The sequence below is a fragment of the Pavona decussata genome, unplaced genomic scaffold (assembly GCF_977016875.1).
Source record: "Pavona decussata unplaced genomic scaffold, jaPavDecu1.1 SCAFFOLD_184, whole genome shotgun sequence".
Lineage (NCBI taxonomy): Eukaryota > Metazoa > Cnidaria > Anthozoa > Scleractinia > Agariciidae > Pavona > Pavona decussata.
Window position 1 is genome coordinate 1690823 of NW_028145593.1, and position 15666 is coordinate 1706488.

Genomic DNA, 15666 nt, shown 5'->3' on the forward strand with positions numbered 1-15666 from the left:
TAAAGAAAGCCTACGGCAATGACGAAAGGTAAATGAACATTTTGTTACTTTGCTTAGCAAGATTCTCAACTACCTTGAGACAACTAAATCAATAAATGGCGGAGGCATTACGAACAGTGGAGAAAGACATAAAAAACTGCTGTTTCAAAGTGGCTCCTTAGTGCCCCTGATTTACAGGTGAAAGCTAATTAACTTGCTTACGTTCATTCAGTCACGACCTATAGAGCGAGCGGTCGCCATTTTGGGGTTTTAGAAAATCGAGTACATTTAGAAATCTTTATTGCTTCAGTAATTCTCTAATTTATTGCGTAATTCCGGCCTCTACGTTGTAATAATTTTGAGTTGGACAAAATTGTACCTGTCTGGTCCGTTTTAAGACGCTGGTCAAAACCTAGCCCACGGGACTGCAACATAAATACACTTCTGCCAGGTAAATGTTTGCAGTATATGAGCACCATCCTCACGACCATCAGATGGTGGTATTGGCCTACGTACTAACCCGGACTTTCAACAATTAGCGTCAAAGGCCGAGTTGTATTCGAGTGGCAAATCAACGAGTCGCCCCCTCCCACTCTCCCCTCCCAGTGAAAACTTTTTATCAGCCAGAGATTGGTTTTTATTGATCACGTGGTGTGGTGTTTATCCACGGGGGAAACACTTTCATTCAATACACTATTACACTGCCCAAATATGGTTTAAATTGATCACGTGGTGTGGTGGTTGGTGCACTGTTTATTCGTCGTCCGTAGTCAACAGATATCCTAGCTGCGACATACGAAGAAAGTCTCTGGCTTTTCTGCAATAAAACTGTGCTTTCTATCAATGTGTTGAATAATAAAACAATTATTCTGCTTAATCTTGCGGAATATCCCCTGATTTTAGCCAACTCGGCCTACAGCCTCGTCGGCTGAGTATCAGGTGATATTCCGGGCGATTTCCCAGGATAATTGTTTTTTAAAAAAAGAATACCCGGATGGATAGAAATAATCCATAAAGTAAAGCAAAAAGACTTCTTTCATTAGTTGTATTTAATTGCTTTGTATCCGGTCCTATCCGTTTATTTGTCTTTTTCCTTTCATCATTTTAACTTGATATAATTATGATAGGTCAAATATTGTCTACTTCCTAAATTAATTGTAATTAGCTGAAGTGGGGATTACCGTGGAATAAAGCTACCTACTAATTTTGAGTACCCTATTCTTTCCTAGTCGATCAGTTTTGCTTGGAAGTGAATGTAATTGAACTTTGGTGTTACAGTTTTTCTTATGGATGTTTGAATGATCTTAACTGAACTGACATAAAAAACGTCCTCGAAGCTTCGCTTTCGGGAGAGAGGTTGAACTTCAAATTCCTGTGACAGCATATAGCTTAACCTGTCGATAGCTCCACGAGAGAAACACAATTGTTTAAAAATACACGTGAGAACTGCAAAGGACCGCGAAAGATAATGCTGCTAGTTGACGTAGAATCTACAAGTCGATACAAGACACCTAATCAATTAAAAATACGTCCGCACTAACCTAATAAAACATGGTGAACGACTAGATTTAATGGTGCTTACTACGTTTACGTTTTTACTTACACCCTTCTACCCAGAATTCTTGCAGGACTACAACAGTAAGCTCAAAACAGACAATCTCGTTTCCAGGCAGAACCCGCGTCACCCTTATACAGTGGTACTGAGGAACGTTGTGTGACTTCACCCTCATAGAGCGGTACTGAGGAACGTTGTGTGACAGTCACGTTCTCGTTTATATACAGGGGAACACACCGCTGGATGAGGACAACTCCGGCCTTGGATATACCAGGTGTAATTTTAATAGAACACAGGCCGCTGTTTCCATAAGTCGGATCTTGTTGGCCACTCGGATCGTTCAATTCAAAAGGAATGCTTCCATTTGAAGGACTTTCTAAATGCCAGCCTCTTAATTAAACGCCTTCAAACTAACGCTCAACATTTTAAGAATCGGATATTTTAAGAGTACGTTGCTAAATCCAGCCGTTTAAAATGGTTCATCTGATTTCATTTTCAAACATGAACTTTCCGGCCGGCTACTGAGTTCTGATATATCGAAAGGTCCCGTGCGAATAGTCCTTTGTGCTTACCATTTACGCAAACCACCCGGATGAAAATTTTCGGCAGAAATATGAAATGATTGAGCTTGTCTTAACAGAACATGTATAACATGCAAAATGTCTGAACATCAGCTATAAATCCCAAGAAGAGCAATAAAAATGCATCACTTTGAACAGAAGCCCATAGTCAGAAGTGCTCTAAATGGAATGATGCGTACCATTTGATTTTGCAACTGGAATTTCCGGGTTTTCCCATGTAAATGGTAAGCACCCCCTGTTTCTCTGAAGGGTAGCAAGGCATGGGCAATCGAAACACGTATGGTCCGGTTCGCTCGACGCACTATGGGAGAAACAAGGGACTCCTCACATGCAAATAAGATTTTAAAAACGTTTCGTAGTATTGAGTAGTTGGGTGCATGTTATAATACATTGACGCTTAAATAAAGTACTTTCTTTAAAAAGAAAAACAACAACAAAAGGGTGATGACGAAGTGAATAGGCCATTTCCGAGTTGCTGTAACCTCAGTATGAAAGAGAGGCTAAGTACAAAACCTTTCATATGAAAATTTGCTTTGTTTGCCTATCGTGAATGAAAACTAATTTTCATAACAAAATCTTTGCACTTAACCTCGCTTTCATAAAGAGGTTCACAGCAACTCGGAAATGGCCTATTAGAAAGGCCTTATTTTGGACTAATTTCTCTGCGTTATTCATTTGCACAGTAGCGAGACTTTCCAAGAGGCGAGGGCAGCAAATCGTACACATAAAACCCCTCCGAGCATTCTCTCACACGAATCTGAACTTTCCTATAACAGCAGTTATACCACCCGTGAAAGCACACTTCTCTTGTAACGATGCCATCTTCTAGGGATGGATGCACACCATTAAGCCAGCCCGTTACGCCAGCCGTACATCTGTGATGAGGTATGCAGGTGTCAGTCATTCTTGTATATAAACTTGATTTGAACCGATACCAGCCTGGCGCGAGGGCATGGTCCGATTTGGAGCCTCGGCTGTATTTTTGGTGCCGATCAGTCTCATTCAGAAGATTGTAATTGGAACACTCCGGTGGAGCTGTATGAACAGAAACAAAAATAGCTGTATGTTATTTGACATTACCTTTAAACTCTGAAACAATTCAGAGCAGTACGAGAGCAATAAAATAATAGCAGCAAGGCACCTAGTTGGACATAAGTTTATCAATCCTTTGCAATCAAGTCAGTAAGAAAGTAGATAAGTAAGGATGGATGGAAGGGAGGAAGGAAACCTTTATTTACCGAAGGTAACATTTGACATTAATTAAAGTGATTACTTCATAATCCTCAAACTAAATAAAATAGAAGACTATGAACACTATACACAGACGTATTAAAACCATTCGGTAAACTAAAGAAGACAGAGTTTAAAATTTCTCGCGTTTGTACTCCGTTTCAGGTTGGCATTCGTCTACAATCACCACATTGGCTAGATTGAAATATCATCTGACACAAGTACGTTAAAATGTAAAGGAACATTTGTATTTAACAAATAAAGAAGCCTCGATTGTGCTCTGTTCTGTTGTAAATCACGCAGGAAGCGACTAGAGAACGAAAGAAGTGTTGATAGATTTCATATTGCCGTGCGTCTGTTCAGTAATAGATCATCGATGACGTCAAAATGTGGTAAGAACAAAAAAGTGGCACACGAGGAGCAGCCGAGCGTGTCACTGATGTTCTTACCACATTTTGACGTCATCTGTGATCTGTTACTGAACAGGCGCACGGCAACATGGAATCTATTTGTTTTATATAATAAAGAAGCAAAAGTTGTTAATGGAGACGTCATGTATGCGTCTGTCCTCCAATAGATCATAAGAAAGAACCAATCAAAATGCATGTAGAACTCAGCTTATTATATAACTATAGTTAGACAATAACTCAAACAATTCAATATATACAGTACGATGAAAAACCCTCACAGCGTAGTGAAGTTAACACTAGGGTATGCTTTCTGTTCGACCACAGTAAAGTGAAAAGCTCAAGGGATTAAGTTGATACTCTGTGGCTCTCCGTAGTAAAAGAACTTCGCAGTTGCGTAAAAACCAACTGACGGCAATGCGAAAAGAAAACCTTAAAATAATTAGGCTTTGACAGAGTTTGAATCGCTGACCTCTTTTTCATTCTTTCTTTCTTTCTTCCTTTCTTTCTTTCTTTCTTTCTTTCTTTCTTTCTTTCTTTCTTTCTTTCTTCCTTTCTTTCTTCCTTTCTTTCTTTCTTTCTTTCTTTCTTTCTTTCTTTCTTCCTTTCTTTCTTTCTTTCTTTCTTTCTTTCTTTCTTCCTTTCTTTCTTTCTTTCTTTCTTTCTTTCTTTCTTTCTTTCTTTCTTGCTTTCTTTCTTTCTTTCTTTCTTTCTTTCTTGCTTTCTTTCTTTCTTTCTTTCTTTCTTTCTTTCTTTCTTGCTTTCTTTCTTTCTTTCTTTCTTGCTTTCTTGCTTTCTTGCTTTCTTTCTTTCTTTCTTTCTTTCTTTCTTTCTTTCTTTCTTGCTTTCTTTCTTTCTTTCTTTCTTTCTTTCTTTCTTGCTTGCTTGCTTGCTTTCTTTCTTTCTTTCTTTCTTTCTTTCTTTCTTTCTTCCTTTCTTCCTTTCTTTCTCTCTTTCTTTCTTTTATTTTGTTGTTGGTTTTTTCCCTCGGGTTTTCTTTTTAAAGCTTTTTCCATGACTGCCATGGTTTTTTATGTCACAGGGCCCCAATTAAGTTCCATTTGATCATACTGAGAAAATGCCTAATGCCTTAACTTGTCCCCAGTCGCCCTTAATTGGGCTCGTCCGATCAGTATGAGTGCTGACGCCTGGGAACTAGGCTGCTTGCTGCTCAAAGCCCTCGTTTCAAACTTTGCCATTCTTGGCGTTTTCCTCACTCATGTATACCTCGGACTAAATGACCGCAGCCTCTCAATTTTACGAAGGTTAACTTACTTCGTGCCTTGCTCGGAAAGTGAACAGAAAGAATTCTTTACCCTTCGATTATTGCGCGGGACGTCGTCGTTTGGTCACTGTACTTAAAACATGGCAGACGTTTATAGAAGAAGCCGTACCAGGGACTCGGCTTACCGACGACATCCGCAAAATTTTTTATTTATTTTAATTTTGTTTTGGAAGGGGGGGGGGGGGGGGGGTTGGGTTGTTAACAAGCACAGATATGCGAATAGAACAATAGTTTGCAATATATCAAGACTCCCCTAGACTCTTTATTTTTTACCCGTGCATGTGAAATCTTTCATCGATCCGTGGTTCACATATACGATAATTCCTATTTTACATTGACTCAGAGTTTAACCTCTCCACCAGCAAGACAAAAGTCATTACTTACCTATTTCACAGTGATCACCAAGATATCCCGGATGACAGGTGCACTTGTATGTCCCAACTCGGAGTGAAATCGGTGAACATATTCCATTATTCAGACAAGGCTCGAAGGAACACGGATTCTGGAAACGGCAAAATTATATCATTAGGTTACCTTCCCCTTCTCTTAAAGGGGCACTGAGTCGGCGATTGTGCTATATTTTGGTCAAAACGTCTCTAATATTTGACAAAGAACTTGTTTTGTAACCTGAAATTGCTCTTAGAACGGAAAGAAAATGGTAAAAGGTTTCCCTCGTAGGAAAAAAACACAGTATCAATTTTAGCGACTTCTCTAAAATATACGGGAAGAACTTGAAAAAACTGGCCAATTTTTTCAAGTTGCAATTCATTTTCATCCTAGTCATCCGCCGCCAAACATAATTAATAGTCGTTTCTGTGTACAACCATTATTTTAACGATTCCATTGAAACCAAGAGAGGATACCTTCATCCTCTCTTGATTGAAACAAATACGCTTTTGGTTAAAAAGTTGTTTGACACTCAGAATAGCTGAAACTGCCCCCTTATTGCGATTATTATTTTGGTGGGCACTTTACAGTTTTCTAAAGCAGATCGTTTCCGTTCGTATTAAAAGTCGCTAACCATGTTTTGACCAGACGTAGACGCCATACTTGTCAAGAATTCGAAATGTAAATCGATCCTACACCCACAGAGGATGACTTATTATCAAATGTTTATTTTGTTAAGGTTAATTTACACGTGCCGTTTAATTGGACAGATTTGCGCCAATATTTGGCAAAGAAACCGAGTGAGCGGATGAACATTTTTGGACTGATTTTTCTTATTAATCGTGCCGATTTTCACTCCCACGTTACACCAACAGAAAAAGCGGAAATCGACCAACAAATGTAGTAAGTTGTAATGTGGAACTATGCTCATGTTATTGAAACTATAAAATTGGTGCGTGTGAATTAGCCTTTACTCAAGAAATTAAAGGCATGGATCTCTTAGTACTACCCCCCTACCCCAAATTAAAGACGACAGTTTATTTTCTAAAGTTGATAAAGCCATAAAAGCGTAAGACCTTAGCAGAATAATTCGTTTGCAAATGTCATTAAATACAGGGAGTTTAAATAAGGAACAACGACGGCGACAGCAACGAAAACGTCACAAAACCACAGGATTGATTTCATGAGAAAATAAAGGTCCTGCAAGTGCGTTAAAAATTTTGGTACATTTTTTCACCAAACTCGGCCAAACAACAACGAGCTGAGAAATGACCAAATTAAATGTTTTGTTGAGAAAGTGAGCTCATGACGGTAAATTTTTCATTCTCTGTCTCAACTTGAACGCCGTTTCTACCTGCTCTGTTAGCGGACAGTTTGAATTGAAATATTCGCGTAATAGTAGTTATGAAACGCGAACTTATATTTTCAAATTCTCGTTCTTATTCCTAGGCGCAGACGTCGTGTGCAAATTAGGGCACGTCCACATGTTAATGTTTCATCCAAGAAAACATTTGAGCAATAATGTCTAATTTTGAAAATAAATGGCAATTTGTGCCAGTGAAATTTCCCCTGAAAAACATTATTTCTTTTTTCTTTCTTTCAAGTAAAATTATCTTAACGTTTCGCGGCAGACAAATGATGCGCATTAAAGGAGCAGAGTCACCGATTTTTAGTGTCACTTTGAACAGCTATAAAACATATTTGAATCGATGGAAACGTTGAAATAATGGTTCAGTTTTGTTAAAAATAAACCTACTAGTGAACAGAAAAACTAATATTCATTACCTTTGGCGGCAGATGGCTAGGATGGAAATGGGTTGCAACTTGAAAAAAATTGGCCATTTTTTTTTTCAATTTCTTAATCTTGTGTATTACAGAGAAATCATTGTCCGTGTAGAAATCCCTTAATATTTTCCTCCTGGTTTTCTAACTGAAAATCTCAGTCAAGTTAGGAAAAAGGATCTTTGTCAAATATTTGAGCAGTTTTGCACAACACACAGCAAGATATCTGTGACAGTGCCGTCAAAAAGTTACAAATTAACACTATGCAAATATTCTTCCAGAAGGCAACAAAAAGTACCGGCGTCTTGAGTTCACGTTACCTTATAACCTGCATACGTCACTCACATCAAGCGTGATGACATTTCCCGACATTTACGCCCCGACGACAGTTTAAGGTCGAGCACCTCTAACTTCTTGGGTAAAGACTAAAGAGATGTTCCTTAATTTTCTAGACTAAACACAAGGTGTCGGTGACGTTAAGATGAAATCGTAAAGAGCGCAGCCATTGAATTGAAAACCACGAACGGTCGGCGCCTTACTGTGATACTATATATCAGGAAAAACCAGCGAGTAAATTTGAGAAAAATACCTAAAATGTTGTCTTCTCTATTCCCAGGTCTTTTTAAGTCCTTTTAAACACATTTGTGTATTAATAAGCTTATATAGTTTGATCTTTTTGGATCCTTTAGCTGAAAATTGAAGTTGCAGAAAGTTTTAGGGAACGGAACCTTGTTCCCCGAATTTACGAGCAGTTGTAGGCTTTACGAAAATGCTAGTTGACTTTATTTCGCATTTTTAATAACATCACATTTACCCTTTCGTAAACGAAAGGAATTAGCTTTCTGGCCCAGTGTTACAAAATTTGAAGCCGACAATCGGCGGAGGAAAATTTTAGATTCTCTCCACATCTAAATCCGAATTTCTTAGTCGATTACGACATTCCGAACAGATATCCACAGAAGTGAATCGTTGGGTGCCCATAACACTATTAAAAAACTACTATGTATTATGCTGTGTAAACTAGTTTTTACATTTGATCTGTAGATGACGACTATTCAATTCTGATGGAATCAAAGCCAAAGTACTTTCCTTTGGTGCTGTTTATACGCTTTATGGAGTCGTTCTTACTTTTGAATCTGCGTCCGTGGGAGAAATCCTATTGTTGACCATTCAAATAAAAATATAGAGCAAGAAATTTTGCGTGGTACTATTCAAAATCAACGCGAGGTGCGGTGCCAATCTGAATCTAAGGATGAAGCTATAAAGTATGACTGTTCAAATGACAGCCTTTGTGCAGTACTTTCCCGTGGTTTTGTTAAAAGGCTAGTTCTGTACAAGATGGATTGTTTTCAGTTTGAGGACTGAAGGAACACAAAATACAATTAAGTGGGATCTTTGTCGTCGAATTTCCAATACCAATAAATTACTGAATAATTCTCCATTAGTTTCTTTGGTTTTAAACGTGTCATTTTTGTACTGGAAACTGCGCTTTTGCTAGTTTTAAACTTAAGACCATTGAAAACGTACCAAAAAAATGTTAAATTAGACGCGGAGAAGATTGCTCACTTACTGCCGATCCCCCATGTTGTTTACGTATTTTCTCTGTTGTGCACGTCGGCTTTTATTTCGCCTCTTACCTTCAATATCAGGAAGTGGTGAAACTGTGAATCTGCGATTAGCTGTCCTTCATTTTCATAGCTGCTAGAAGGAAGAAGATCACAGCGGATTTTCTTGTCACCATCAGGGTTGACAGCCGCGTTGAATGAGACGCATAAAGTGTTTCGAATACAAGCAAAACTGCAGTCCACATAGCTGTTCGCGAGTTTAGACTGTAAGCGTTTAACTTTTAGAATATGGAAACGGTGAGATTCAAACCAAGCTGTTACAATTTCGGCGTTTGTAAATAGCTTGCAGTTGAGACTCATGCAAATTATTGCTATAAAAGTGACTAAAAGCTTCATGTTTTTTACTCGGTGGGCAGCTGTTTGAGAGATAAATCTACTCGCTGATCAAAAAATATGTTAATTTGTGTGGAAATGTCTTAATGTTTGTCGATCACTTGTCTTTTTCACGGCATTGTAAAAATTCATTTGTTTACATACCTTTTATAAATATTTACACATGCGTATCACGTAACAAGAAGCCTGGGGGAGGTTTAAGACGGTGTTGAGTGGTTTTCCACCCGCACTCGGCAATTCTCATTGACCTTGCACTGTTATGAGGCAGAGCGGGCATACCCCGGCCATTTGACAATTTTCCATGCTCGAAGAGTAGATCATTTGACGTAATAAGCCAACCAGAGGGTGATGGATTTGAGCATTACCTGGATGGGGTGGGGTGGGGTGGGGTGAGGAATTTGAACCTGAAGACGTTACCTCTTTTCCGGCGGAATAACATGGCTCCTTTTTCAAGGGGAAAATGCCGCTTTCATGAGCAATTGGCTCGCAAAAAAGGATCTCAACAAACGTTTGCAGTGTTTTCGAAGGTTTGTATAGAAAAATTGATTGAATGTAAATGAACCAGTTTCCAAATAGTGTATTCAAAATTATAAGGAACATTTGCTTTTGGCGAGGGGCATTTGATTGTCAAATTCGGTGGTAGGGTGGGCGGGAATTTTAACAAACCAATTTTCATAGGGAGGCATGTTGAAGTTTGAATTGATCGGCGCATTACAAAGAATTGTGACCTCATTTTACATATTATATATTTACTCATATACTCTCTGAGAAACCAACGCGTGGCCGACAAGAGCCTCAAGCAGTTTAAGGTCTGGGTTAAGGGCTTTTAAGAGGAAAAATGGTTTATTCGAAATAACTTTAACAAATTGAATAACACTGAACTGAAATTTGGCAGATGAAAAGGTATTATCATCCTTAACATTTCTAAGCATAATAAGTAGTGCTATAGATCACGTGACATGTCACGTGATCTTTTCCGTGAAAAATCAAAGATTTGACAGGCAGGCGACGGTTTTAGAGAAAACATCAAACAAAAACGCTTTTCTGATGAAGATTCAATATCTCCAGCCCTTCACGTTTGGAATGATCATCCACTGTTCTCTAAAACAGTTGTCAGGACAAAGGTCATATCTTCGTCCAAAATTCAACCTTTGATCATTAATTACTCCAATTTAAAAACTTGAGGACAATCATTCCAAACGTAGAATGTTCAATATTTTAAATCTTCATCGCAAACGCTAATTCAGTTATCTGTATAAAAAAAATTCGCCGCCGTATCTCCGATTTACGAAAATTTCATTTTCTTTTAATTAACTGATATGTGACGTGATCAAACTTATGCGTTAAGGCAAAGGAAAACATCGATGTTTACTTTTAAGGAAAATTTCATCCTGTTCTAAGCAGTCAAACCGAAGATATAGAGGATCATTCATATTTTCTCAACACCCTTCAAACCCAGACCTTAAACTGCTTTAGCGGTGGAAACCAGGATTCGCGCGTTGTAAATATGAAAGTCGTGAAGGGGAAATCACTAATATACCTGTCGTAAATTGTACGTCAAAGCCTGTCTTCTTTCAAATTAACTTACCTGTCGCCTGTTGTATGAACACCTTTGAGCTGTCATGAATTCAGAGTAATAACGTCGAACCTCCTGACCTGTCTTGAATTGTAATCCCTGTCGTAAATTCTAATAATGGCTGTCGTATTTTAAAATTAAAAGTATGTAAGAACGTATCTATCGCAAAGTGTACTAGAATAACACATTGTCGTGTCCGAGTCAGACGTACTCAACGGGAACTAATTTTTAAGCAAAATACTGAAAACGTTGTTTCATTTCCAAATTTCAATTCGATTTGGATTATTGTCGAGCACTTTATCACGAGCCTCCGGCTCGGGAGATTGTGCAAGCACTCCGCGTGTTATTGACATTAAATAAATTACTTTACTTTTACTTTGCTTTTCCAAATCGTTTTGTCACCTTTGAAAGTCACATTTGTGTGAGCTTTTACAATTTAAGTTGCCGGCAGAAAGGTTTTAGGGAACAAAACCTTATTCTCCGAGTTCAATAGCTGTTGTTGGCTTTACGAAAATAGTAGCTGATCTTTTTTGTATTTTTGACGATATATTTACCCGCTTCGAAAGCGAAAGGAATTTTTAGCTGACATATTGCCAAAGTAAAAACTTAAGATTTTCTTTACAACTAAATTTTCCAAGCGATTAAAACAGATATCCACCAAAATAATTAATGAAGCGTTAGGTGTTGTCTATCGAAAATTTTAACAACGCCGCACGTTTCGTAATTTGTAACAATCCGAGCTGGCTAAGTCATAATAACATATTCTTGTGCCTTACAACACGTCTTGAAAATGTACAATTATTGATTTCTTTCTAACAAATTTAATCATCTCGTAATACAAAATTGTTTCAGGGCTTTCCAACTATGGACGCTGCAGCGAAGCACTCCACCGAGAAAACTGGGATAACATGTGCTAACCTACATCTTATTTCTAAATTTATCTTCTGTCAACACAGCTTGTAGGGTTGTTAAAAAAAATCATGTTCTTGTTCGACTGTGTTCTCGTGCTATTTGTCAGCTCTTACCGTTCTTGGTGAGTAAAAAAAAAGATAATTAGATCATGTAAATATTGCACTTGGTCAGTGCTTGGGGAATTTCTGAAGAAGCGCTAGTGCTCGTGTAAGCAGAATATCTCGCAGAAAAAAAAGGGGATGTTTTAAGAAAGGTTCGCTTCAGTTCAAGGTGTATTAAAACTGTACGTCCGGCGAATAGTAGTGGCCAGGCATCAAAAGCTTCATCAGACACAGAAAACGCGATCTGTTCTGAGGCAGAGTTTCACACGGCGAACGTATAGCAAATGACCTAGCACAATCACGACGGAATCTTTCAGAAGCTCAGAGACTAGACTGGGTAGAAGCACCCGACAGATGTGCGAAAAATCCGAGTAGTGGTTCGATTCCTATCGAGAACACGGATATTGTTGATTTTTTTCAACATGCTTATCGACCAATCCCCTGACAGAACATGTTGTTTCGCTCCCGTTAAGTGAGTCACGAGCGGCGAATTTCAACTTCTGAAAACTTTGGTTTTCTATCAGATTTTGAACGATTTTCGATTTCTGTTTTGAAGTGCTACTGACAGAGCCGAAGAAACGTCAATCTGTGTTTACACAATGACAAAAATCTGGCCATTTTCACATCTGAAAACCAAACAAAATTTTGTCTTATAAGATGGGTTTCCAGGGCAACACGCCATTAATTTCCCCGTTCTAAGTGACTGACACGGTCTTTTGCCCTTAAAAGGAGAGAAAAACGCTCAAGGTTGTCGGCCGATCTCGTATTCAAAATACATTTTTCCACGAGCCGAAAATCAATAATATCCAAATGTGAAATATTCAAGTTTGCAAACCACTTTTTGCTATCAAATATATTCGAATTTCAGAGAGCCACTAGTAAAGGGCTTGAAGGTGCGACATGTAGCTTTCTTTCGATGTTCCCTTTCTGGTGCCAACAGAACCGAAGAAACTTCAAGAGCTGTGTTTACGCATAGAAGAAAATCAGCTGAAAAGTTATTTAAATTTTGCCTTATCAGATAAGATGCCAGGGCAACAAAAAATATCTCTCTCTCTTAGTAACTGAGTTCGAGGTCCTTACTGTACGTTACGGACCGAGTTTTTTCCGGTTGATTTATGGCCCAAACGAGAAGCGCGCGTGCCATAAATCAACGAAAAAAACCCCCGAGGATCCGTAACTTATAGTACGGACCGAGAAAACGAGGTTTGTAAGATTTTTATTAATGTTGCGACAAACTTTCAAATGTAGTGGGCTGTACAATGAAATACTGCCAAAATTGACCAATCACACCACGCGTAGTAACTCAACCTCGTTCCCAGGGTCTCTCTTCTTCCCGCCCCAGCGAGAGAGAGAGAGACCCTGGTTGGAGCTGGTCACGTGACAGCACACGACAAACTTCTCCCCAGTCGGGGTACACTCGCTCAATTATTTTATTTGCAAGAGCCGATCAGAGATTTTCAAGCGGGTGCGATTTAAGCAAGCGAAATGCAAGAGATTTGGCGCAGTTTCATGCCGTCTGCAAAAATCGTATATTAAGTACAATCTAGGGAATTTCAAACGGTCAAAGAAGTAGAGGTTTATCATAAATTCTACAACTTGAACCGGAGTAATTTATCTACACTAGTTGGAACTGATTCCATGAATTCTACCAGAAATAGCATTTATTCAAGCTTTAAATAAACTGCGGTAATAAGTACATCTTTTGCGCATTATATTATTAATAACAGCATTATAATTCATCACTCACGAGAAAATACCAATACATTCTTCTTGTTAATAGTAATCTGTTTATTTACATGTAATTCGCGAAGCACAATATTGAATATTTATTTGGTCACCGATTTCCTGTGATTAAATACACTGTAAATGCATTGTTTTCGATCACAATCAGCGCTCTGAGCTCAATATTTTTCGTTCAACTACGTCTTAAAGTCAAGAACGTAGGGAATAAACTAAGATGAAAAGTACCTTTGAATTATATTCACATGCGGCTTGCTTCAGTCCGTTGGTGTTTCTGAACACTTCGCCTGCTTACATTCTATTGCCAAAAATTCTTGGTGTTCCATTCGGCAATATTAAAATTGATCTTCTTTCCCATTTCACCCCATTTGGAGGTCTTTGGAGCTCTGTTAAAAGGCGTAAAGCCAGCGATACCTCTGTTCTAATCACCATGCCTGTTTAGGTTTTGACTCAAGCGTCCTCCATCGTCTGTCGGTTTCCCTCTGGCGTCCCGAAACGTTACGACTGTTTTTAAAATAATTCTTTTGGATTAACAACACTCTACCCGAGTGGAAGAAACGTGAACCTCTTCCAGGTCTCCAGTGAGCGTGTGATGTAGAAATGCTTGGTTGTAAAACCGCTTGTTGTCGTAAAGTTCGTAGCTGGCTTCTCCGTCCTTCTGAGAAAGCGACAACTGCATACTCTACTACCCCTCCCTAACGACAAATTGTGTCAAGCACCCAGATTTTGGGTGCCACGTGACCAGCTCCAACCAGGGTCTCTCTCTCTCTCTCGCTGGGGCGGGTAGAAGAGAGACCCTGGGAACGAGGTTGGTAGTAACTGAGACATATAATAAAATCCCTTATTTCAGAGTCATAAGCTTTCGACATGGCTTCGTCATCAAAAAGGGGATAAACGTCTCAAGATAGCTTAAAATCGGTCGAGCAATAGTTTCAATCATTTGTGGTCTCAAATTCGCCAAAGTAGCCATAAATATAGGAATGAGTTAATTCATTTTTAGTGTCAAATTCGTGAAAATAGCGAAAATCGAGAAATAAGCTCATTCCCTTTGGTTCTCTTTTTTCTGTTTTCAAATTCTTCAAAATAGCCAAAAACGAAAAACAAGTTCACACCTTTCTGGTTTTAAATTAGTCAAAAGCCAAAAGTCAAGAAAGACGTTCATTCATTTCATGTCTCAAATTCGTGACAATAGCCATAAACAAGCATAAATACAGAAATAAGTTCAATCTTTTCTAGTCTGAAACTCGTCAAAATAGCAAAAAACTTGAGCAATAGCTTCACTCCGTTCTGATCTAAAATTCGTTAAAAGCGCCAAACATTGGTCTGAAATTGGTCTGAAATTGGAATCGAATAATAACTTCACTCTTTTCTGGTGTCAAATTTTTAAAATAGCCTAAAATCGAGCAATAAGTTGACTCCTTTCTCGCCTCAAATTCTGCCATAAGTAGGGTAAGAACTCTCCGTTACAAGGAATTTTACTGAATGTGAAGCCTACGAACTACTCCTTAAGGAGAAATACTTTTATGTACCCTAAGGTAAACACTGGACGCCTCAAGCTATCGTTTGTTAATAGACTCTTCATTCAGTATGTCTTTGAAAACTTGTAAAAAATAATAGATAAGGCAGATGGGCTTCGGATTTTTATACAGTTTTATATATGTTAATTTATTTTGTTGTTACTATTTATAACTTTAAGATCATCATGAAGCTTAAGACTTATTATTATTATTATTATTATTATTATTATTATTATTATTATTATTTATTTTTTACAGTGAATTGTTGTTAAGTAACAAAAAAATTAAAAAGCTATAAAATACATAACATGATGGCTTATCTTTATTCTAAAGAAAGTAATTCAGGCTGAATTGAGTTGTAAGGACTGTTCGTCGTTCTGTGGATCCATCATCTCATATTTATCCTCCTCAGACATAACTAATCAATTGAAAGGTAATGTGACTGCATGCCATGACGTGAAAATCACGTGGCCCGTCAAAGACCCGGAGTTGACTAATGACCGGCCCTCGGGACTGGCAATGAGAACAAAATGCCCCACTAATGCTCGGGGGAGTAGGGGAACAGGGAGGGGGGGGGGGGGAATTCTGGAATAGCCCAATCTCGATATATTAAAATTCAGCCTGAAACAATAACATCACTTCGAGGCTAGGGGGAA

The 15666-nt window shown here is 38.4% G+C and overlaps 1 protein-coding gene across 1 annotated transcript; it reads right to left on the bottom strand.

Annotated features, from left to right (window-relative positions):
* Positions 1–1010: 1010 nt before the first annotated feature.
* On the bottom strand, positions 1011–9203 carry LOC146462872 (uromodulin-like). Its single transcript, XM_085085048.1, has 3 exons — positions 8844–9203; positions 5422–5539; positions 1011–3150 (listed from the first exon to the last, which is right to left on the bottom strand). The coding sequence occupies exons 1-3, from the start codon at positions 9165–9167 to the stop codon at positions 2783–2785; spliced, it is 810 nt and encodes a 269-aa protein (XP_084941174.1). The 5' UTR covers positions 9168–9203; the 3' UTR covers positions 1011–2782.
* Between the last annotated feature and the right edge of the window lie 6463 nt (positions 9204–15666).